Consider the following 25,212-nt stretch of genomic DNA (forward strand, 5'->3'; position numbering starts at 1 on the left):
CATTTTCTTTTAGATTTTAATAGTGTCCTTATGTCCTTTGTACTGGTACCAAACCTGACAGCTATGGTCATGTTGAGCTGCACACATGGCTTGGGTGAAGCTGTGACTGTAATAAGGATCCCCACGTGCCTGGCCTGCCTCCCTGCCAGTTCCTCTGCCGAAAGCACCAAGTCAGGAGAAGTCTGAAAATACATTGCTGCTGGTTACATGATATTCAGGGCTAAGTGTCCAGAGATAGTTAAATGGTTCAGTCTGTTGCCTGTATGACACCACACACGAACCCAGCATGTTACATTCTCCCCCGAGTCGGCACCTGGGTCTCCATCTGTCTGGATAAATTATACTGATAAATGAATGGACCTAAACCTTTTGTTGTGGAATGATGTCCATCAACTCTGTTTATTTTATTAGACATTAAGAGAGAGGGAACTACTTGAACACAAAGTAAAGACGCTTCTCTGCTTCATTTTTTTTTCTCTCCTCTCAAATAACAGTTCAACCACATCAACTTCATTTCACAGCCAAGATTTCCCTGAGCTCTATATTTCTGCATCTACAACAACTACTTGAAAATAGCAGCATGTTTCAACATATATTACTTAATCCTCCTTCACCTTGAGGCCTCTTTGCAGCCACTGTGGCAGTTTAAGATCGACCCCCCTTTCGTGACTGTTGGCAATGACAGAGTGCCACAAGCCTTTGAAAACTCTCTGCAGCTCACTTCAGTCGATACACTGCACTTCTTACCCTCTCTGGCCTTACAGAGGACAGTGCATCCCCTTACAAATGCTCAGGTTTTAAGAGTCAGGCAACACATTAGCTAGGAGTATGTGTACCCAGGATCCAATGTTCCCCAGTTCAGTATTCTGTTTACACACATTAACCTCCTATTGCGTTCAAGTCAAATTTGACCTGTTCCAAGTTAAAATAATTCATAGATATCATCCAGTTAACCATAACCCTAATCGTTAACCCTAACTCATGTCTTATTAAGCACATAATAGAGCTGGGGAGTATCTTTTTCAGGTTCCCCTCATGTGTAATGTAGAGCTGGGTAACATTGGACCCTCAGAACATAGGATCCTGGTACCATAGGACCCTGAGAACATAGGATCCTGGTAACATAGAACCCTGAGAACATAGGATCCTGGTAACATAAGACCCTGAGAACATAGTACCCTGAGAGCATAGGCTCCTGGTACCATAGGACCCTGGTAACATAGGGTCCTGGTAACATAGAACCTTGTGAACATAGGACCCTGGAAACATAGGGTCCTGGTAACATAGAACCTTGTGAACATAGGGTCCTGGTAACATAGAAACTTGTGAACATAGGACCCTGAGAACATAGGATCCTGGTAACATAGGACCCTGAGAACATAGGACCCTGGTAACATAGGACCCTGGTAACATAGAACCTTGTGAACATAGGACCCTGGAAACATAGGGTCCTGGTAACATAGAACCTTGTGAACATAGGACCCTGGAAACATAGGGTCCTGGTAACATAGAACCTTGTGAACATAGGACCCTGGAAACATAGGGTCCTGGTAACATAGAACCTTGTGAACATAGGACCCTGGAAACATAGGGTCCTGGTAACATAGAAACTTGTGAACATAGGACCCTGAGAACATAGGACCCTGGAAACATAGGGTCCTGGTAACATAGGACCCTGAGAACATAGGACCCTGGTAACATAGGACCCTGGTAACATAGAACCTTGTGAACATAGGACCCTGGAAACATAGGGTCCTGGTAACATAGAACCTTGTGAACATAGGACCCTGGAAACATAGGGTCCTGGTAACATAGAACCTTGTGAACATAGGACCCTGAGAACATAGGACCCTGGTAACATAGGATTCTGTGAACAAAGGACCTTGGAAACATAGAACCCAGGGAGAGTGCATTATGTCTAACAGGGGATCAAAGGATCCTGGATGGGCACACATGTAGAGCTAGGGAACACAGGACCCTTTGTCATGTCCCATTATGTGCCCTATAAATCTTACGAACATAAGACCTGGCTTGGCTTCAGTATGTGGTTTGACCACACATACCACATATAAGACCCATTATTTAAAGAATAGTTTGACATTTCAGAGGATTAAGCTTAATCACTTTCATGAGAAGATTAATACCAGCCATCTGTAAATATGAAGCTGGGGCTAGCAGCTGGTTAGCTTAGCATAAAGCCTGCAACAACTAGTCGGCTCAATCTAAAAGTTTAACATAATCCTCCTATCAGCACCTTTAAAGCTCACTAATTAACATATACCATGCTTGTTTAATCTGGAAGTGTTTTATAGATAAATGCTAAACATTCATCCTGGAGAGGATAAGAAAAGCAAATGTTAAATATACACAATGACAACTTTGGTCAACTGAAATCACTTTTATTGTCAATACAGCACATACACTCGAACTGATAGAAATACAAAAGTTTGTCTTATCCCTTCTTTACAGTGAAGTACAGTATATGCTACAGTAATACATACACCCCTAACACTTGAAATTATATAAACCATGACTGAAATATTCTAATTGCCAAAACTGGTTAATACTTTCTTTCTAATGGGTCGTCAATAAATAACCCAAAGTGACTTCATGCAGATCTTCGGATGCAATCATTTCAATCAAGCAAGAAATTCTATTCAAGTGTCATGATGCATGATTCCAGCTCAGATACATATTTTGTCAAGATATTTTCCATCTTGGCAAATAGCACATTCATTCAACGCACTGAAGTTTATATCCCACTGAGTATGTTCCAATATCACAACAAAATAACAGACAATAACATAACCTCCTTGGCAGAGGTAATAACAATAACACCCCAGTGTAGATCCATAAATCCTCATTCATCACTTTGAGTCTCAGCACATAAAGCATCCTCATGTCCCCTGATTATCACAACTGGAATGATCTGAACGGGCTGGAGACAGAAACGCAAAGAGGCCACTAATATGTTTTTATACCCTGTACATGTGTGTTGTAAAGTGGGAACAGAGGGACGCCATAAATAACTCTGTTTTCAGTCATGACAACAGTTAGAGGTGATCATACATGACAAACAAAAATCCTCAGACTATAAACAAGCAATGTTACAACAGCTCACATTCACAATCTGTTTCAAAACGCACTTGAGACAAATAAAATGGCAGCTTTACTCACTAACATAATGATCTAGCATAACTACTACATAAAGAACTGAAAGTGTAACAACTGCAGGTCAGTACTGACATTTAGGTGACTCTGTTTCCTGTCCTTGAAACTTTACATATACAAAAAGGCAGCTTGAGAAATCTCCCACAAATTCATTTACATTTTTCTGGAAATTGTACCCCCCTCTCCCAAAAAAAAGGCTTATTTTGTCCAGCTCCACAATGCAAACTAACAGCCCTCAAATGCCTCTCGTTTGTGCATGCGAGTTTGTATGCAAGCCAACTACAACACTAAATAAATGACACATTGATTCACTGACCCTGAAATGCTTACTTGTCTCAGAAAAAACAAAAAACAGATGGGAAGTCTTAAAAGATGCATTAAAATGATGATTTAATTTAAAAAAAATCTCCATGATAAGAGCAGGCATTTAGAATGAAAGGCTAGGTCTGTGTGCATCCACGTGGACATTCAGTCGACTTTCTTGCTGCGCAGTCGGAGTGTGTCCAACAGGCATCTGCACACGGAGCCTGTGTGTTGCGAGAGGAGTGTGAGCACCTTCCCGTGAAGGAGGGTCAGCAGGGTCTGGTGGCCCGTGGCCCACACCCGGTACCAAGGCCCGTAAAAGGGATCGGACACGGCCGGGCACAGCATGTTGTTCAGGTTGACCTCAGTCACCTGGAAGGGAACAAAGACAAACAAGTTGTGTAAGTCCTAATATGATGCTAATAGCAATCTGAATAATAACTACTACCCAGCTGGATAATAAGGTTTTGCCGAATGGCATGGTTCACTTCACTGTACATATCTTTATAATCATTAATTTCTGCTCCAACTATCACCAAATTGACTGACTGATGAGTTCATGGCCTGTAAATCCTCAACTACTCATTATTTGATGGCTGAATGATTCACTAAATTTTGTCACTGATTGCATTTTATAACCATGTAAACCTTACTCAGAGTTCAGATTATCAGGGTTTTTATGAATATTTAAACATACCACAAGGAGTTTTTTCTAGTGGTTATGAAACTGACTTTATCAGGAATGCTGCTATATGATCTACATAAGCAAACGAATCCATTGCTGGAAGATTGAAGCTATTTCTATATAGTTATTCTTAGTGCCTATCCTCTGGCTTAAAATAGGTCTAAAATTAGCTGCATCTCTCTTCCAAAACAAATGCACATGCTCGACAGATGAAGATCTTTATGACACGATGTGGTGGTGCTCATGTAAACACTTTTGGCCACAGGGGCCGCCAAAATCCATGCAAACATAAAAGTTGCTTATAGTTGTTTTAATATCCACAGTGGGTGGGGAAAACAGGACAAACACCTTCCAACATTATGCAAACCAATGCAGCAGCACTGCAGTAAATACTGACTCTTCGTCTCTTTTTTCACCCTCTATTAACCTCGGAAAGTAGCTTTTAAACTGTAGCTGTTTTGTACTTATAATAATTGGTATTCAACTCAATATGACTCACTCATGCTGTTGCCTCTTATTTCAATGTGCAGTGAGAACGAAGTAATTGCAAGTGTCAGAACAGGATATTAATTTTAATGTAACCAGCTGCAGGAATAAGACTGAGTTCTAAAAAATCATAAGAATACAGAAGCAAAAAGGAAAAGAAGAGGTCACATGTAGACCCTTACTGACACTCACAAACATTGACGCCCACCCAAAAAGGAAAAAAAATCTAGATATTAAAATTAATAATAATTAAGAAATTAGACTTATATCTCTATATTTTAAAATTCTGTCATTTTTCTTATAGTTAATGTTGTTTTACTTCTCACACTTTCTCCTCTACTGTCTTTTTATTGTAAATGTTTATAATCACTTACAGCTACATCTCTTGTATGCATAGTGCTCTATAAATAAAGGTTTATGATACTGTATATATGCACGAGTCTCCCTCCTTTAAGCCTGTGTATCACAGTGCACTGTGCTTTTTCACAGGTGATAAATTCCTCACTCACTGGGAAAAACTGGATTCAAGAACTATGTTCCTAAAGAAAGTAGTATTTGCAATTCCACTTGTAACAGCTTTTCTTACTGAGAAACTTGTGTGTCTAAATCTTCTGTGTGTCTGTATTTAAACTGTTTACATTTAGCCTTGTAAGCAGGTCTACAGGGCTACCTGTTCAAATAAAGGACTGAATTAATATGCACACAGGTGTGAATGAGAGTATGTGTATAGAATAGAGCGGCTGTGGCTCAGTTGGTAGAGCAGTCGTCCATTGATCGGAGAGTTGGTGGTTTGATCCCTGACCATGGCAGCCTACATGTCGAAGTATCCTTGAGCAAGATACTGAACCCCAAATTGCTCCCGATGCTGTGTTCATTGGTGTATGAATGAATTCCCAATGGCAGGTGGCACCAGTATGAATGTGTGTGTGAACGGGTGAATGAGCACAGCCTGTAGTGTAAAGCGCTTTGGATAAAAGCACTATATAAGAGCACTCCATTTAGATTGGAAAGCTTTTATTGCAACTGTATATTGGTATATAATGGCAATAAAGTGCACAGTGGGTTTAGAATGCTCTATAATCTTGAATACAGCAATGCATAGCAGTCATAGGAGGGTATTCAAGCCTACAGTAGAAAATGTGCAAAAGCTGGGATGATATGGAAGTATGTTTCTACAGTAAAATAACAAAAAGCAGCGTGAGTGAGTGTAAAACCCCCAGTAAAATAGTTAAATAGCAAGTAGCAGCACGAGTGCTAGAGTTTCAGTGTGTCTGTAACTTCGGTAGCAGGTAGGCGTGTTTTTAATGCGCAAATAGCCCTTGGGAAGAAACTCTTGAGTCTATTTGTCCTTGCTCTGGCCTTACAGGTCCTTCAAACCGGTAGTGACTTGTGTGTGACCTGCTGAGGTAGCATGTGCAGGCAATGTCTTCTTTCTATAGATGTGTGCACATGCATGTGAATTAATTCATGGACTCGTATGTGTATAACAGATAAGTACTCATTGTCTAGACTGTGCTTCTTATTTTTAAAGTTATTAGAAGGATGTCGACTAAGCATGAGTTGTGAGCTTCAACAAAATTTTTGACGCATTATATTTCAAAGTGTTCCTGTTGAACAGACGTCTATGGTTGTTTGTTTTTGTCAGTGTGACACAACAAGTGACAAACTGGGTAAACAAAGGTGTAAAAACACATAAGGATATTGACACAAGACATAAGGAACAGATGTCATGATTTAAACATGATGGATCCACATGGTGTAGTATAGTGAACGTGCATGGTTAGGAGTGTGTTGTGTCAGTGTGTTGGCATGAATATTTGCAATCAGAGGAATGTGCAGGTGTGTGTGAGAAGGAGGGGGAGGAGGTGAGAGGGATGAGTAAATATTCAAGTGAATGGTAATAATAAAGATGTAAATAAGTAGGTTCATTAGTTTGATTAATAAAATAAGTTAAAAAAATGTAAAAAGCAAAAATAAATAAGTAAATATGTAAATCAGTTTGTATAAATTGCCTTTTATTCTCCCCATTAATGAAACCAGTGTCACAAGTGATGGTGCGATCGCTACACTGACATATTTTGCATAGTGTAGTTTCATGTAATGCCCAGCAGGGGGCTCCATCCTACCAGGCCAAGGAGCTGCAAGAAGAGGAAGTGGTAGAGGAACAGAATGCCGGTGGAGAGCAGCGCCCACCACATGTCCCCCAGAGGCTCAGGCTTGTACACACCTGCAAGAAGAAATCACTCGTAAAACATGTGAAACAACTTTAAAGAGAGAGAACGCACAAAGAATGCGTGTTGTCGTGCCAACTCTGGCCCCCTAACCCTTTCACTTCCCTGTGTTTCTGTCAGTCAGATAGTACACCGTGCAACAGCACAGCCTGTAACAGGATGCGGTGTCAAACTGGCTTTTCCTGTTTCTTCACTGCTGGCATTTGCAAGAGTACTACCAGGGGAAGACTTAAAAGGCACACAGATTATGTCAGTTTAACTAGAACAATGAATGCTTCCTTTGTGAGGCTCCATTGTTGCATTACTAATGAACAATGAGACACGACATTAAGAGGTTTGATTACTGTGCTACACACCAGGTGAATCTCTGACACTTACCTGACTTCGATAGATTAAATCTACTTTTTTAGACAGATGCAAACCTTGTGGATGTAAGAAGTTGTTGGAATCTAACTCGTCCTTACAAGTTTGTAGTTTGTCGTATTTACAGGTTAGATATTTAGAAGCTCCTTTCATTAGTCAGGAAAAGTCAATTAAACAAGTGGATTCTTTTTCACCAATTTACAGCTCTTCCCACATATTTACACCCAGAAGCTCCACATTACAAGTGTCTGTCTTCTAGCTTTTTCCTAAGTGACTCTGAGGGAACTCGCGGTAAATACTCTAAGGGCGTCTCAAAATCAGCAGAATCCGGTTCCCAATTTACACAGACATGCCCTCACGTTGTCACAAGCAAGAGATGTTTGTTTAGAGTGAACAGATAACTGTGCCACTTACGTGAGCAGTAATAAGCATCATGGTTGAACAGACAAAGACAGAGCAGGTATCTACTGCAACTCAAACATCATCAACAAAAGGGGAATCCACTGAAGGCTAGAAGATGTCATTATATAACCCAGGTTAACTAAAGATCAACACCTACCTCCTTTTCTGAACAGGTAGAGAGGCACCAGGTACAGCATGGAGTGCTGGATGTAGTAGATCTCCTTCTCAAATGGTAGCTGAGGAGAGAATAAACAATTTCTAATCTTTACAACATTACATTACATTACATTACATTACATGTCATTTAGCAGACGCTTTTGTCCAAAGCGACTTACAATAAGTGCATTCAACCTGATGGTACTAGACATAGACCATAGGAATCGAGTAAGTACATAACTTTGAGAGCTAACTGTCATTGCTAAAGGAGTGCTATATGTTAAAGAAGAAAAGAAGAGAAAAGAATAAGAGTTTTTTTTTTAAATATATCTGTTAGGTGGCCATGACTTAACCGAGGTATTGTTGGAAGAGATAGGTCTTCAGCCTGCGGCGGAAGATGTACAGGCAACAAAATTAAGCAGACACTGTTTGTTGTTTTTACGCACAGGCAAAGAAGTGTGTCAACATTTGGGGATTGATATTCATATATAGTCTCAAACTTGTAAAATCAGTTCAATACTTCCTGCACTCTGCACAGTTCTCTTATGTGCTGACCTCAGACCAGCATTAATAACCAGAGCTGGCTGCAGTCTGTGCTCGGTTTGCAGGAGCTGCTAGTGCTGCTGGAAAACAATAGTCCAGAAGCAAGGGATGTTTTGACTCATTTTCATCCATTATTCTACTGTCTGTGAGATAAAGTCATGAGGGAGCATGAATACAGAGGGCCAAAGCTAACCTCGGATCAGCACCTCAGCCCCACAAAAGAACATGCACAATATTAATAATAAAATGAGAAATATGAAGACAATGGACTACTTAAGCCTCCTCTGTCCTTTAATGAAAAAGGAAACTGCAGATCATTTATTTTTTTAACCAATAAAAGTTATTTAAATATTCTCTGTAAATGTGAACAATTACTTTTTAACATGTTTCAACACACAAATTGTATAAAATGCTTATTTTAATATAAAGATGTTTACAATATGATGCTCTTCAGTTGAGTTTGTTAATGTTAAAACTGGTTAGTGTGCATTCTTCACATTTCCGTTTGGTAAATCTGCTGTTACAACTACTTTGAAGGGCACGCTGACTAATGACACGTTGTATAATGATATAAAGAAAAAGAAAAGCCCCACAATACTCCCCTTGTTAAAAACAAGTTCTTTATCTATAAGCGGAAATGGAGATATGCCAGAAAACCTTCGCTTCCCTTCGGTATGAATTGTTCACAAGAATCATATTTCATGTTCAAACTGTCAAAACTTGATCTAATTTAGGCAAATTTAATTTAAAGTTAGTGCATTATCTTCTGCATCTGGTCCACGCCTTTCAAGCGGATCTGAATTGATTCCCTCAGATTTTCATCATCAAATAAACTTTCTGTCACATGAGCCCGACATTTTGTCTTCTGCATGCAGGAATTTATTCTGCACGACCACGCTCTGATCAAGGAAATTCATTTATTTAAACATTTATATTAATGTCACATTTTTGAGAAGGAGGATAGAAACCTTACAAAGTAGTCACCCTAAACATATCAAAGCTCAGGGATAAAACCTGCGCGACTCTCATAAAACATGAGCTATATGGATTGTGAACAAGACAGCTCAGAGACAGAAGACGAGAGAGGAAACCTTTCTGAATAAGATCAGGACTTTGATGGAGATTTTCCAGGACAGGTTACTCACCAGTCTGGTGTTGACTACAGGGAACATTAAAGCCAATAATGCACCGTTCAGCATGTGGACCTGCAGCCTGAAAACACAAAGGGAAACAAACATAAGCCAACAATAAAAAATGACATTTCAAAAAGATGTGATAACCCTCATGTCTTCAGTCACATCTGCCCCAGTCTTCCAGGAAAAAATATTTTTCCCGTTGCACGCATAATAGCTTTATTGACATATTAGTTCGAATTAGTGCAGATATAAGCACAGAGGAACAGGTGGAGCACAGTGTAGATTATATTCTAGGTTACTGGAAGCCAATCAGAGTGCTCCCTGATGCTCTTAGCAACAGCTGTCTCTTTTTCTTTTGAGAGTTGATTGTGAGAAAACTGTTCTGGTTATTAGTCTATTTTCTTAATACAGTATACGTGACATGTGATATGTCGATCATCCATTAATAAATCACACAAATGTTCAATCATGATTCTGACAAATCAGGTATTCATTCATTATAAGTATACATTTAGTCCTCTCTCACTTTGTCACCTCTTTAGTAGTCAACTAGTAGCTCTTAATTAGATAAAGGCTCGCATGGTCAGTAAATAAAGTCTGTTCAACTGTTTAACTGTTACTGGAAAATATATATATATTTCTAAATGTTATTTTTATTTTATTATTTTTACTGTATTTGGGTTGTTTTATTTGTTATTGCTCCTAATTTATTTACTTTTGTTTTCTTTTATTGTATTACCTAATATCTGTTTGCTAGACTCTCCTTTTATCTTAATTTTTTATTTTTATGTAATCTATGTATTAATGGAGGGGTCAAAACAGGGGTAGATGGGAGGGTAAGGTGGGGGTAAGGGCGGTTGGAATACTGTAAACTACAACAATTGTCTGTATATCCATAACTGTAAAATATTGTTGAAAAAAAAGTATAAATTTAGGTTTAGTCTCGTCTGAAGTTTGCTGCTACCATCTCACTCACCATTCAGCACACACACTCTCTGTCTGCAGGGGAGTGTGACGCCCGTTCAGTTAACTTCTGCACATTTCTTTTACCCAACAATTACTCTACGACCCTCCGTAAGTACAAAAGCCCAAGATCTTGTGAGTCAAAGAGTGGACCGACATCTATCTCATGTGACTGCTCCTTTTGTCAAATGAGCCAAAATAACTGTTGTGACAGCCAAGGTCACTGAGAAAACAGCAGTGCTGTAGGATTGTCAGTTCAAGTGAGTCCAGCTGTCACTCTGCAGGCCTCCGGTCCTTTTAGGAAAAACAGTCTGCTTCATTCAAAGTCAAATTCACCGCATCTATTGATCACTAGCAACCTTTGCCGGTGTATTTGTTTTTATTTTAAAATTATATATACAAAATCTTTAGCATAATGTAAGTGAAGGTCAATATATACTGTTACAATGTGGAAAATAGGTGTTTATAAATATTATTTATCATAATGCATTCAATTGAGAAATAAATCTTTTTCTGAATTAACATGATCATTATCTCAGAACTCTGATAAAACGGTTCCTAAAAAAAAAAAAACCCCTGTAAAAAACACAAAAAATAGAATAGAACAAAAAATGTTTTTTTCTAATTTTCTTGGGATATTATAATCTCAATCATTTAGAAAAAATGTTCTTCCTAAAGTGAATGCAGTATGCTTCCTTCAATTAATTTAGTTAATGTTTAAATATTTCCATTTCTTGTCATCAATACTAATTTTATGTGCGAGTGTTAAGAGTGCCAGCACCTAGCAGACTGAACTTGAATGCATGAAGACTCCGATGTAATTCTGCTGTAACCAGGTAATGCTATATGTTTGCTTCTCACGCAATGCTTTGTCTGCACAGTAATGAAAGGAGCGGAAACCAAGTAGAAGGCCGGGTACTTTTGTCTAAAGGCAAAAGGTGGTCTCCCAATCTTGAATACAGATGCTGGTGCTGAGTGTTTGTTCCTCTCAAGCTGTTGATTTTCACATCACGGTTCGACTGATATAAAAGCTGGAGCTGCATATATGCATGAAGAAGACTAAACACTACTTCATTTTCTCTGAAAATCTTACTGAAATACATTCACTGAGCTTTGTTCACAAAGAAAAGAGAGAAAAAAAGAGAAGGAAGTATCAAATGCATCCCAATCAAACTTGTGATTTGTTGCCTTTGCTTTGGATGGACAAAATCCTAAAAATGCTTAAAAGGTCATTTGTGCGTTATTAATGTGTTGGACTTGAGAATTCGGTGATGGACTTGAGCTTTTCACACATCTACCATCTATCTCTCTTCTTTCTGTGAGTGTTGGGAGCCTTGAAAAGTGTTTTTGTTTTACTCTGCAACTTAAGGAACTTCTGCATAGATACAGTGTCTGTGGGTTTGACACCCGTGGTGCAGCGGAGAAACTTATGATTTGTTAAATTTAATGTGGATTTGTGGGAAAATGGTAAATGTTTTTGATCAGTTGGTTGATTAGCAAAAGTGATGGTAACTTTAGGGACAGGATTAACTTATAATTACACGTATCATGCAGGTTTCATCGTAGTTAATAAACCACTTGTGAACAATGCAGATGCATTTTGCTAGCTTCTTCCACAAGTGACAAGAAGATCCAATGAAGCGTCTTGACACTGTGTGACGCAGAACGTAAGGCAACGCGCTGACCAATCCTAGTGTGGCAGGGCGGGTCTTGTTTGGAAGGGGTCGCTGGCGACAGTTGCAGAAGCATTTTGGTCCTATCTATCTCAATACAAAATTAGTCAACTTCTCACTTGATTTATTGCCTCAGAAAAATTCTCATGACAACAATATGAAACTATAAAAAACCTTCCTCAACATGATGTGAATTGTGTAAATATTTGGTCCAATTTGGAAGAAAATAGAAGATAAAGAATCGTATGATTTGGGGTTGGCTATCTTTAATTGACTAGATGAGCCATCAGAAGAGAAGAAAAGCAAAGCACACCCACAGCACTGTGTGAATAAAGTAAAAAATAAATAAAAATGGAGCATTTCTGGTTTTGTCTCATAACCTTGACCCTTTCACACTGTTTCACTTAATGACAGTTTTTTTGAACATTTTGTTAATTTAAAAATGTCTTGTCCAGCATTTGCTTGGACTAACAGACACTCCAAGGAGTCGCTGTTCATTATTTCAGGTAAGCAACGTACATTTTGTTTTTGCTTTTTGCTAGAGAAATTTTACATTCCAGTTAATGCTACAGTTAGAGTTAACATGAATTAGCAGCGGCTTCGCACGCATAGCTAGCAGCCACGTGCAGTCAGGTTGCGGCTGTAGATGGGCGTATAGTGCTCCTCCCCAGTCCAAATATGGTCTGCTCCCTGTTTTTCCGAAACCAAGATGCAGACGGACGAAAAGAAAGATGGCGACGAGTGTAATGCTTACAGCTTAGGCAAGGTCACACTCATTGGAAACTCTTATATATGATTATATAAACTCATCAACTATGAGGAAGAATATCTTGGCCTGATGAAAATATATCATATTTCAGAAGGGACTTACTTGAGTATTATGTTTTCCAAAGATGAGATATTTTTTCAAGAAAGCATTTCATAAAGCCTCTCAAACTCCCAATTTTAGCCCTAGTTGGCGACTTTATGGTTATTTCAGGTAACACAGTGCTACAGTGCCCTGGGAAAACTGCTTCCACTCACTACAGCTGCTCACTATGTAACTCCCGAGAGCTAAGGCCACAGAAAGTGACCGTGCTTGTATTTATTTATGAGAAACTCCAACTTTGTGTTCCCCCACTGGCAGGAACACTGTCTCCTGAAAAAAAAATGAACTGCCTACACCAAAACAGTTGTGATGACAGACTATAAACCTCCAAAAATTCATTACAATAAAAACACTACAAGTAATAATAACCAATGTGGCAGTTACTTTTATATGACAATAAAACCCAGATTTAATTTGGGTCCGTCTGCCCAGTCATTTTATATGGCATTCAGGATTGTACCTCCCATGGTAGTTCGACATGGAAGACTAAATGATGCAAGAAACTGTAAGTGGTAACCTTTTACAATTAGCAGTAAACCAATCTACATTGCTAAAACACATTGTTCAACTTCACAGACGATAACACCAAAGAAAGACATGAGTCAGGGGTAAATATACTCACCTAAATACAACCATTGCTGTTTTACATGGCGGGCAGGCCAGCAGGAAGATCTGTTTACAAAACAGAGAGAGAGAGAGAGAGATGAGGAACCACATTATCACATTAAACTCACAGTCATTATGGAACAGCTTGAATGTTTCAAGAGCTTCCAAGCGTTCAGTGCTGTAAGTAAAGAAAATGAACAAATTGCCTTAACAAGTTTTTAGTAATATAATAAGAGCAGACACCTCGAACAGAGCGGCCCACAGGCAGTGCTTTTTGCTTTAAATAAGAAAACAAAATGCAGATATCAGACAGCCATTTAACTAATGGAAAACAAAATTCTCAGGAAAATTTACACTTGAACATCAGCACGATTGAAGCTACCTTTAATGACAGAACTCCTACTTGGGAAAATTTAGTCCGACATGTTTTTTTTGTTTCTTTTAGTTCTGCCCATCTCCCATCTGCTAACATGGAGGGGGAGGGGTTTATTATTATACTGCAGCCAGCCACCAGGGGGCGAGCGAGATGTTTTGGCTTCATTATTAATAATGATTCAATAAACAGTGGTATGCATGGAGGAAGCTGGAGAACCTGAAGAGAACCCACGCTGACACAAGAAGAACATGCACACAGAAGAGCTTCCATAGCAAGCGTGATAAACCTCAAGTGTCCATAGGGAGGAAACGAAATTACATACTTTTGTAGGCCAACACAGAGTTAGCATCGACATGGGGTCTATTGAAAATTCCCCTATGGGATTTCTGCATTTGATTTTGGATCATTGCAGGAAATAAGCTCAAACACACGTTTGATGCTGACATGTTTTGTTCAGCAGGATAATTTTCACACATGGCCACTTTTATTATTTTTGAAACGTCAATGCAGCCGACAGAAGTATGCTTACATTATGCTATAGCGAACTACTCCACATGACTTTTACGTCACTACCGTTATGCTTCAGACATCTTCGAAAAGCTAACCAGCGGTTTTGACAAGCTAGTGAAAGCCTAGCCTAATAAATAGTTTATTAACCTAATTAATCTACAAACTACAAAAGTTGGCAAGAGCACTGAAAAACATGACATTCAATAGAAACGAAATTCCCAAGTGGGGGGATATACTAACGTATTTTATGTCGTACAACAAAACATGAATATACTTTAAGCTTGTTTAAACCACAGACTTTAATTCAGGCATCCAACCACAAACCCATTCAAAATCCTCATTGACTTTGAAAGGTTAGACCCCAGGGCGCTAAAATGCTAACTTACTTCCTGGTTTAAGAACTCTAAACTATGCCTAGCAAAGTGAAATCCTATACTTGTACTTGTTTACATGCTATAATATTTAAATCAGAATTAGTATGCAATGCACATACTAATGGCTTTATATAATGGTTTCAGACGTACTAAAGAGTCTCATACTGATTTAGCGTACCAAATGGCATGTTAGTATAACATTTTGGACACAGCCAATTAATTTGTGTTAGAAAACAGCATGGACTCTTTCCTGGACTGATGTGCTTTGGTCATGCTTTGGTCACACCTTGATAAGGACTCTGTTAAAATTTAAACCTTGAACTTATGAGTCCCAGTTAAATTTACAGTCGAATCACAAATCATTTACCCAAACTTCCAACAAGATTTTATTCACAGCTTCAAGAAAGGGTTGCTGATATTTTATTCATCATGCCTTTTTTTTTTTTTACATTTTAAAAACAAAAGAGAAGCCAGTTTAAAATTGGTTTCCAATTGTTTCATTTCCTCTTTCAATAGCTTCCATATGAACATGTGGGCTTTATAATATTGCTTATAATGTGGATCGCCAACCCAGTTATACATCCCATCTATGCTCAGTGACTGTGCTGTTTGGGCCTGGAGAATACTGCAGACATGGATTGGTTCGAAACAGCATCTGACATAAGAAAGAGTTGGTCTGCCTGGAAGGCAAAGGCTGAAAACAGAATTACAAGAAAGCAATTTACTTGAGATCTGTTGTACAACTACCCACTGGCCAGGGGATATGTCTTAGTGATTGATCTGCAGTATACCTATCAACTCACATTTACCTGCACAGTGAACAGAACTGAAGTTTGTTTTGCGGACACATTCTGTAACAAACGCACTTTACACACAGGGCAGGATTAATTAAAACAGGATCTTGAACTTTAAATACATCCATTTTTAATAATCAAAGTAACAGATGCTTCTTAAATGTTCTTGTTTTTTCAGAGCAATTAATATATGCTCTTTTTGAATATAAATTTCCCAAAGCTGACAGGTGTGCCTCTTTGGGCCTTGTAAATTCATGAGAAGGATTATTACTGTCAGCACCATTGTTTACTGATGTGTGTGTGTGGGATTAGGCTTCCTGCTGTAAAACAGTAAAAGACAGATCCTTTGTCTCATGTCAGAGGCATCAAACCAATTACACACACCTCTCTCATACTGAAGCCCAAAGTGTTCAATGTTAAAATAATAACCACATTATTAAAGCAATAAATGCATGAAATATATATAAATTAACCATCAATTTACGAAACACTAAAATAAAAAACAGTTCTTACGAAACATTATTTCGTTATTCTTACAGTGTCGGGCTGGCTCTTCAGGCTGTGACAAAGTGGGACACACGGTTTCAAATTATGTATACAACATCAAAAGGCATGGGACGTGGTGTCTGTGGTGTGCGTGTGATTGTTCAAAGTGTACACAATAAACAAAAGGGAAAAGAAGAGGAACTAATGTCACCAAATAGCCTGCGGGGTGCCTGCACAGAGAGAGAGGGAGAAACAGAGTCTGAGATTTATAAGCTTTATAGGACCACCAGGCCGACCTGTCAGCCAAACAGTGAGGTAAATTAAAAGAACATTGCCTGGCAGGCAACAGTGGGGGTTCAGTGGTCCAGTTTATTTGGATCTATTATATTTTAGCAAAAAAGAAAACCCTTATTTAAATGCATTTTTATATCATAAGAGGATTTTCCTTAACATACTGGCACAGTAATTTTATGTCACGTTTTATTCTTATACCATAACTTTAAATTTCATCAAGTTGCTTTCCATGACAGCGGAGCCAATCCCATGTCCTCTGCCTGAAGCTGGCCAGCTCAACAACTGCTGCAAAGGTTAGCCAGTTAGCACCGGTTAGCTTGCAATAACAATGCCGAAGTTATTGGGAGCCACATGAGGAATTAGAGCCTGATCGATATGAGATTTTTAAGACCGAGGCAGATACGGATTTTGATACCGACAAACGATATTGTCATTTTTTTGAGCTGGAATGAAAATAGTTAATAGCACCAATTTTTCACCACAGAGGGCTACTTTCTCAAATATAAAACTTTACCAAATAATATTTAACATTATCATTACACTGTCAGCCAACTCTATAAATCATAACTGAGAAAATTAAGAATAAATATGAATAAAATAAATAGCCAAATAAACATAATTACTGTTCAGTTTCAGTTAATTGGTGACTACTCTATAAATATAAATATATATAAAAAAGGATAAGCTTATTTCGGTTCCTATGTTTATTTAAAGAAAATGCTAGATAGGTTAAACTAGGGAACACTGAGCTCTCACCTGAGCTCAGTACTACGAAGGAAGTTTGAGAGGAGAGGAAGAGATGGCTGGACAAGTTTTGCATAATAAATGTATTCCATCAGCTGACAATCTCACTGACTATATATTCCTCTTAGAGAATAAGTTCAGGGAAAGCTAACAGAGCTGTTGGGCCTCTGAACACTCACTCCCTTCAAAGAGAAACTTCTTTTCAATCCAAAACTGAACATAAACTTCTTCAGAGCAGGGTTGCGTGTGCAGCAAAAGGTATCATTGCATTCTAACCAGGTTAAAGAGAGACATCTTTGTGTCTCTAGGCTCAACATAGCTCACTGACCCACTTATCTGGCCTGGTGATAACCGACTCTGGGTGCCACTTCCGATGTGTGAGCGAAGAGCGATTTAACTACAGGAAGTGACTTCCACTGAAGTAAGTATATGGCAAAGTCATTTACACCATCTAGAAACCTTCTTGTTGACTTAAGTTATCATGAAATGAATGTTAAAAACAAACAAACAAAGATTAGTAAGTATGCAAGTCAGTGCAGTCACCATCTCAATGGCCAACCAAATTCTTAATTCACAAGCTTCTGCAGCTCCAATAAGCAATCAGGCCCAGATTATATCCACATGCATGATCACATTTATGAGAGCCAAACCAGCCTTGGCGGTGTTGTTGCAGCATTAAAGACACAATTACCTCTAATGGTCGTTTCTCCACATTAATTTCACAACCCAGATATAAATTTATCTGGAGGCGCAGCAGGCTGAGGCATAATGCCAGATGGTGACGGCCTCCAAACCAAGAAATCTCACAGAACTTCACAATGCCTGCATCCAGAAAAATATTAGAAGATAGCCAATGAAATACTGGAACTGAAAAAGTAGTCAAAGGCGACTTATATGATGGATAATGCTGACTCGTTTTTGTTAAATTTGTTGCTATATATAGTGCAAATATAAGTCAATTTTAATTGAGCATTGTTGGAAAGCAATTTCAAAGTAAAAGCACAGCTGTGACTGTATAACAACATTTCAAGCTGGGAAGGAAAACCCCTGGAAAAAAAGATAAACAATGGCCTACTTGTAGATTGACACAACTCATTACTGATAAGGCATACGTCCTTTAAAAAAGTGGAGTCATTAAGTAATATAGTATAGTGATCTGCAAGACTGAGTCAACAATCTGTTCTGCTAGGTGTTATTGCTACAGCTGATAAATGTGGTTATATTTAAAGATAATGCTGATACTGAAGTCTGTTGTACTGATACTGAATGTTTGCTGCACTCAGCTTGTTAACAGCATGGTACTTCATTTTATAGGCAAGCTCTCAACCTATAGTGCAAACACCAAGCACAAAGTCTGTATGTTCATTGCTGCAGTGCAATAACAAGCAGGACTTTAAAGTTTTATTAAATCCATTCAAAGCTGCTGCAGAAGTGCCTGCAGAGGCCTGTTCTGATGAGGGATGAGTTATTGTTTCTGGAGCCAGTAGCTGTATTTATCATCGGCCTATGTCGTATCTATCCTTGTTTATAAGATCAGTCAGACTGGACCCCTGGCAAGATGTACAAGGGAAAAAAGTTCACTTGATGAGGGGGCTCTGTGTCTGGAAAGAGCTTACCTATCATCATGCATTAAAAGGAAACTCCCAGCACACAGGAGGATCCTGTAGGAGGCGATGAGTCATTTCTCCTGTCTCCTTAAGGCGAGACACTACAGGGCAGACCAAAACACTGGATAGAAAACATCTAAAATACACATTTAGGTGCTTATTTTATTACACATTGTATATTTGCATCTGTAGATTTAAAAAAAAAAAAAAAATCATGGTGATATCCATTAGTTATCATGAGCACCTAGTGTCTTTCAAGATGCAAAACAGATCTGTAAAAAGGTTTGTTTTCTAAAAATTAGTTCTTTCTATAACTCAAAAAGTCTTCTGTAGCACTTACTTACACCAAACATTCCAGTGTCATTCCTATATCTATTTTTTGATTTTACAGAGGGGTTTGTTCATGTATCATTCATAGCCTCGTCTGACTCACCCGATGTAGACTGTTGCTATATGCCTGCAGCAGGTAATTCTTTAGTGTGATGGCAGTGAGTCGGGTTGGCTGGTCTTCAACATAAGTGTACAGTGCCTTATTAACTTACAGTTTGTTTAGGCTTGTTATGTTTAGGCTTTATATTAAATATCAATAACATAATATTGCACTCACAAACAGGGAATAGGTTTCATTTTGACAGCAGATATTACTGTCCTAAAAGAATATTTATTTTCTCCACAAGAGCCTTTGGAAGGTAACAAACTTGTCGCCACTTGAACGCATCTCCAAGCTGAAACAGCGGCAGTTGTGCCTGGGGGCATATTTTAAAAAAAGGAAGCTGCATTTATAAATATTCATTAAGAAAGTCATTTGTTTAAGAAAGCAGCCTTCTGAGTACCTTTGCATAGTCATATCAGTGCACAATCCACAACGTTGCATGTATACTTTTAATTTGGTTCCTCTTTTAATGTTAATATGATTATGTAATTCAATTTTTTTCCATGTTGCCTATATGTTTATATTTGTCTGCTTTTAGGTTGCTTTAAATATCTGGGTATGGACTATTGATGGAAATTAGCCTATGGTTGACTCGACTCATCAATGTACACTGTCCCTGAAATAAAAAAAGAAAAAAAAAGGACAGTCTGGCCCTAATGTACAGTACAGGCCAAAAGTTTGGACACACCTTCTCATTCAATGTGTTTCCTTTATTTTCATGACTATTGACATTGTAAATTCATCAAAACTATTAATGAACACATGTGGAATTATGTACTTAACAAAAAAGTGTGAAATAACTGAAAACATGTCTTCATATTCTAGTAAGCAAAGGGTGGCTACTTTGAGGAATCTAAAATACAAGACATGTTTTCAGTTATTTCACACTTTTTTTGTACATAATTCCATATGTGTTTATTCATAGTTTTGATGCCTTCAGTGAGAATCTACAATGTAAATAGTCATGAAAATAAAGAAAAATGCATTGAATGAGATGGGTGTGTCCAAACTTTTGGCCTGTACTGTACATACAATACATTTTTCTTTGTAAGCTGCAAAAATGTTTGTGTGAGCTGTCAATTATAGTTAGAAAGGTAGTAATATGATATCAGCAGGTCCATGCATCTGTAATTAACGCCTATGGAGCCCCAGCCACATCTATTGGACTTAACTGAAAATGCATGACAGCTAATTGATCAGTCAGTAATCAGTCGGATGTCTGTCAGTGTGAATATGTGACTGCTCTTGTTCCATGTGTACGAAACATAACAGAGATCAGTGTTGTCAGATGTGAGGCAGCGACTCATCAGTCATCAGACGCTGAACTCTTCACCCCCGGAGAGATTCTCTCTCACCTTGTGCAGAGTGATGCTCGCTCGCCTGGTGCTTTTGATGTCTGTTTGATCTCAAGAGGCAACTGAAACAGCCTCTTTATGCATGACAAAGCATAATTTTTCACTGACACATAGTTTTATTACAGCTAGTTAGCTGGGACAGCAGTGCTGCTTAAATATATGGAATTTATTTCCATTCAATGTTTAATATTAAATTAACAGCAAGGTTTTCCAAAATGATTGTGCAGTTTGTGTGTAGTCTACGATAACCCCAGTCTAGTAATCTGTGTTTAGAAATAATATTGACACTACAGACTATGTAAAATTAAGCCGCTGCTAATGAAGCATTCAAGCAAACAGGCTGCTGTTTAATAACTCTGCAGGGAGAGCAACCTGCTGCAGCACAGCAACACAGTCAAGTGCTTATATTCTCTGCACACAGGTGAAGTGGATGCTGGTGCTGATTACTCTCAAGGACTGAGGTAGCTTCAGCTACAGCAACACTCAACTCTGCACGTCTCACCAGGCATCATGGGAACTTTACAAGAGAATATATTTTTTCAGCCTGTAAAATGCACTCACAATTCTGGACTTCTTGCACTTTTTTCTCGATGCATAGTTGCTATGTTATAAGATAAAAAGAGGATCTTTGCTGCCTTTATGAACTGTCGAATTTTCAAAAGGATTAAAAAAAAGGTACCACACCCATTTACTGTAAACCCACCACTGTAATGAAGACATGGTGGGTGGAGTAGGATTATAAAATGAGTCAGTATAAGCACATGAAGAAAGTAACATCCTGGAACAATCACCACCACTAAGCTTGCAAATATTTAATCTGTTTCCAGTTCTCTTATTGGAAAATTATCTGCAGGAAAAGAGTGCAGCAACAAGGCCACAAACACAACCTTCGATACAGCAAGAATGCACAACACACTTCATGTTCAAACTAGTTTTCTCATATTGTACAGACAATCTCCAGAATCTTGCTCCTGGCTTCTTTTTTCCTGCAACAAATAAACTCCTGGAGGCCATCCCTGCAGAGCCACCCGACTGAGAAAAATAACTCCTCTTTTTTGATATCCTGTTTCAAAAGTATAATAGAAATGTTACAAAAGAACCGCAAGTTCCACCTACTTGTGCTACACCTCTTCCTTTTTTAAAACGTTTTATTTTTCCCAATTTCCTCTCCTGGTGACACTCAACTGCCAAACGAGCATGACTAACTGTGGATTATCTTAACCTTGGTCTCCTTGTATAAAGGACATTTTGATACCATCAGTCAATTCTTCATCACAATAAGTTATTCATCAATGTCCACGAGCGAGCACACTCCCGCCCTGTAATCTAAAATAATCAGAGTACATCATGTGGATGACAAGTACATGAGTTTGCAGTGACCTGTTGCCGTGACCCATGCTGTGCAATCATGTACCATGAAGGTCGGCCAACAGGGAGGAGGAGCAGAAACATGCAGGTAGCTGCTGCTCATTCTCCTGGCAGCAGGGAGAACAGAGGAGCTTTGTGTTAACAGTAACCTCTGATTCAAGCTAAATGAAACAGAACATCTCTTTAAATCCCTTGTTATGAGGATGCAGAATTTTAATAATCACCTGCTTCTTATGACAAATGCCAATTATTATACTAAGTTGATTAGAATACTAGCCCTTACTTTTATATGACATTTTGCCCTAGAATTCAAATGCAATATTTTGACATAATCTGCCAAATCAGACACATCAATGTATTAAATACCATCTTTAAAGGTGCATTCAGCCACATGCTGTGCTTGTTAAGCCAAGGAAAGAATTTGGCTTTTTCAGCTACAACTTCAGTATCAGAATAATGCATGACAAAATACATTTCTCCCAATCATCAAATAATTTATGAGCCCGATACTAATTGTGAATCTGCACCATCAACCAAGCTTGACAAGCTTTCTGTACAGTTATATGCAGCTGTTCATGTCTTCACCTCCTCCAGTTCTAGACAATTATGTGTCAAATCAGATAACGCCCAGCTCTTGTTGCATACCTCGAACTTGAAACAACAGGTTTTATGTCGAGTCAGCGCTTTCTGTCTGGATTACCTCGTCTGTTTACTCTGATTGTTGCTCATTTACTGTCTTGTACATAGTGTACACACATCATAGGGGCCACATTAAAACACAACCAGTGTGTCTGCTACTTAGCTAAATGCCAACAGTCAAACCTTGGTAAGAATGTGTCCACAACTGCAATCATGACTCAATTAATCATTATTGTTGTACCTGGGTTAACACCATCATTTTTTGCATTCTGTTTGATTGATTTGTATTTGTCTGTTGATTGTTGCCCTTGTTTTTGATCATTATATGCACTGGTTTTTTATTTTAATTTTTTACAAGTTTTAAGCTTGAACAAGTTATTTTAATAATTACTTGAATGCCCATCAAGGGACTGTTTTTGGAAATGAGCTTTAGGTGTATACCACTACATCCAGGTTCGCCTTAGAAATACATAATAAAAAAACGTTGAATAAAAGTTTGAAGTTCTGTAGGGCTCAAACAAATAAAAACATATTGATATGCATGCCAAGAAATGGAAAAGTTAGCACTGTGAAATACCAACCAGTGTTTCACCACAGTGTGAATGGACCTGCACTTATATAGTAGATGGGTGAGGTCTAATAAACCGATATAACCCTATAAAACTCTATAAATCCGCTTTCATTCTGTGATACATAAACACTCCCCTCTTCTTCACATTGTTGGGTTGTTTCTCTTTTTATTGCTTTTACGTTTCCCATTCTGACATTTTTTAAAACTGATTTATGTTTTTTATATTATTATATTTTTTGTTCTTTTATTATGTAATGTCTTTAAATACACACCATACAAATGCAATGTATTATTATTATATTTTCCCTTAGAAATAAACTAAATAAAATAAAAAAAATAAATAAATACAATTGAAATATAAATAATAATAATAAAAGTTTAATAAAAGTTTCAAAAAAACACGTTGACATGCATGTCAAGGAAGTAAAAAGTTAAAATAAAATACCAACCAAACCATACAGATTGGTGTGGTCTGGTCAATATGTAAAGTTTTTTAGTTGATGAATATTCATTGAACAAACTCATATTGTACATAGTTATTTCAGTGTTTATTTCCATTTACTTTTTGATTACTATAATATAATATAGTGTGTGTTTTGCTGTACTTTTTGTGCAATGATTCTGTGTAAGTGATGGAAAACTGTATTTCTACTTTTTAAATCTATTACTCTATTACTTTACAAACAATTTGATCATAGATATAAATAGTGTGTCTTCAGATACATATCATGGGTGTTGCTTCCACGTTGCAAACAGGTACACGTAGTCTTACCAAACACAGTTCTTCCTTACCTGGACCATGGTCATGACATGGCAGGGGTTCAGCAGGTAGATCACAGTCTTGGTCGCGAACTTGAACCCAACCTCCACTCCAAAAGTCATGCAAAGGGCGACCAGCAACAGGTTCTTGCCCATACTGTCCTCCTTTGCCTTTGTGCAGTCTTTGCTGACCACTTTGAGCTCTTTGGAGAGGTTGATTTTCTTCAGAGCCACGAAGATCTCCACAAGGGAGATGAGGACGATGACCAGGCTCTCGCTGATGCGCTGCTGGGGCGCGAGGAAAGCGGCACACTCGGGCCCCCCATTGCCTTCAAACTTGGGGTCCACCCCTCCGTAGACCCAGTCCAACAGGCTGTATATGTTATATCTGGACATATTCCTCTTCTCGTGTTGGAAAAGATACGAACAAGATGGAATAAAAGACGCCACACCGACTTCTTGGCGAAACATGAACTGCAAGATTTCCCTTTCGTAGTTCTTGTCGTGGTTGAGAGGTAGACATGTATCCACCGCCTCGGTGTGTGTTAAAGCTAGCTAAACCTCATCCACAGGCAGAGGAGGAACTTGGGCTAGCAGCAGGAGAACCCGGAGCCGCTGCTGCTGGTGCTCTGTCCTCTCTACCGTCCCTCATATGATCTCTAACTAACGTGATCAATCAAATCAGCATCATATGAAGCAATCATGCTGCCGACGTGCTCTTAGTCAGACCAAGCCACACCGCAGTTTGCTGGAGGTTGACTTAGCGTCCGTTAGCAACACCGGATAGGTAGCTAGCTTAGCAACAAGCCTGCCTTGCTGAGCTGGAGTGTGTGTGTATCCCCGAGTCCCGCCTCTCAGGCTCAGCTCAAATCTCATTGGTTCGCTCCTTGAGTGCTACATTCAGTGGTGCTTGTTACTCAGCGCGTCCGAGAAACACTCTCACTAACTACAAGAGTTTAGTACACTGAAAAAAAGAGATGTTTTTGGCCCTGTAATTATTATTTCATTCATCTATATAACTTCTACAAAGAAATATGAATTTAGTGCTTTTACTTTAAATAGCAGTTTTTTCATGTAGTGCATTACTTAGTGATTGTTTGTTATTATGTGTCCTCAGTTTTGTATGTAAATTGAATCGAAAATGAATTGAAAGTAATATCCACGAAACCAGTTCATTGGCTGAATTAATTGATATTTTCAAGTAAAATGTAATTGAGGGACATCAGTAAATCTGCAATTTACTTGCGTATTTTCATTAAAAAAAAGTGGTTCTATTAAATAAATATTACTTTGAAACAGCCTGAGTAAATATTACA

At 38.4% G+C, this 25,212-nt stretch overlaps 1 protein-coding gene across 1 annotated transcript; it reads right to left on the bottom strand.

Annotated features, from left to right (window-relative positions):
* Positions 1–2,383: 2,383 nt before the first annotated feature.
* On the bottom strand, positions 2,384–24,719 carry LOC131986563 (transmembrane protein 164). Its single transcript, XM_059351584.1, has 6 exons — positions 23,930–24,719; positions 13,603–13,652; positions 9,486–9,552; positions 7,799–7,877; positions 6,772–6,872; positions 2,384–3,846 (listed from the first exon to the last, which is right to left on the bottom strand). The coding sequence occupies exons 1-6, from the start codon at positions 24,365–24,367 to the stop codon at positions 3,640–3,642; spliced, it is 942 nt and encodes a 313-aa protein (XP_059207567.1). The 5' UTR covers positions 24,368–24,719; the 3' UTR covers positions 2,384–3,639.
* Positions 24,720–25,212: the final 493 nt, after the last annotated feature.

The sequence above is a fragment of the Centropristis striata genome, chromosome 15 (assembly GCF_030273125.1).
Source record: "Centropristis striata isolate RG_2023a ecotype Rhode Island chromosome 15, C.striata_1.0, whole genome shotgun sequence".
NCBI classification, from domain to species: Eukaryota; Metazoa; Chordata; class Actinopteri; order Perciformes; family Serranidae; genus Centropristis; species Centropristis striata.

Coding starts and splice junctions, on each gene's coding strand:
- LOC131986563 (XM_059351584.1), bottom strand. CDS start 24,367: ATGTTTCGCCAAGAAGTCGGTGTGGCGTCTTTTATTCCATCTTGTTCG. Junction 6,873..7,798: donor CTACCTGTTCAGAAAAGGAG/GTAGGTGTTGAT, acceptor TTCTTCTTGCAG/GTGTGTACAAGCCTGAGCCT. Junction 3,847..6,771: donor TCTTGCAGCTCCTTGGCCTG/GTAGGATGGAGC, acceptor GTTCCCTTCCAG/GTGACTGAGGTCAACCTGAA.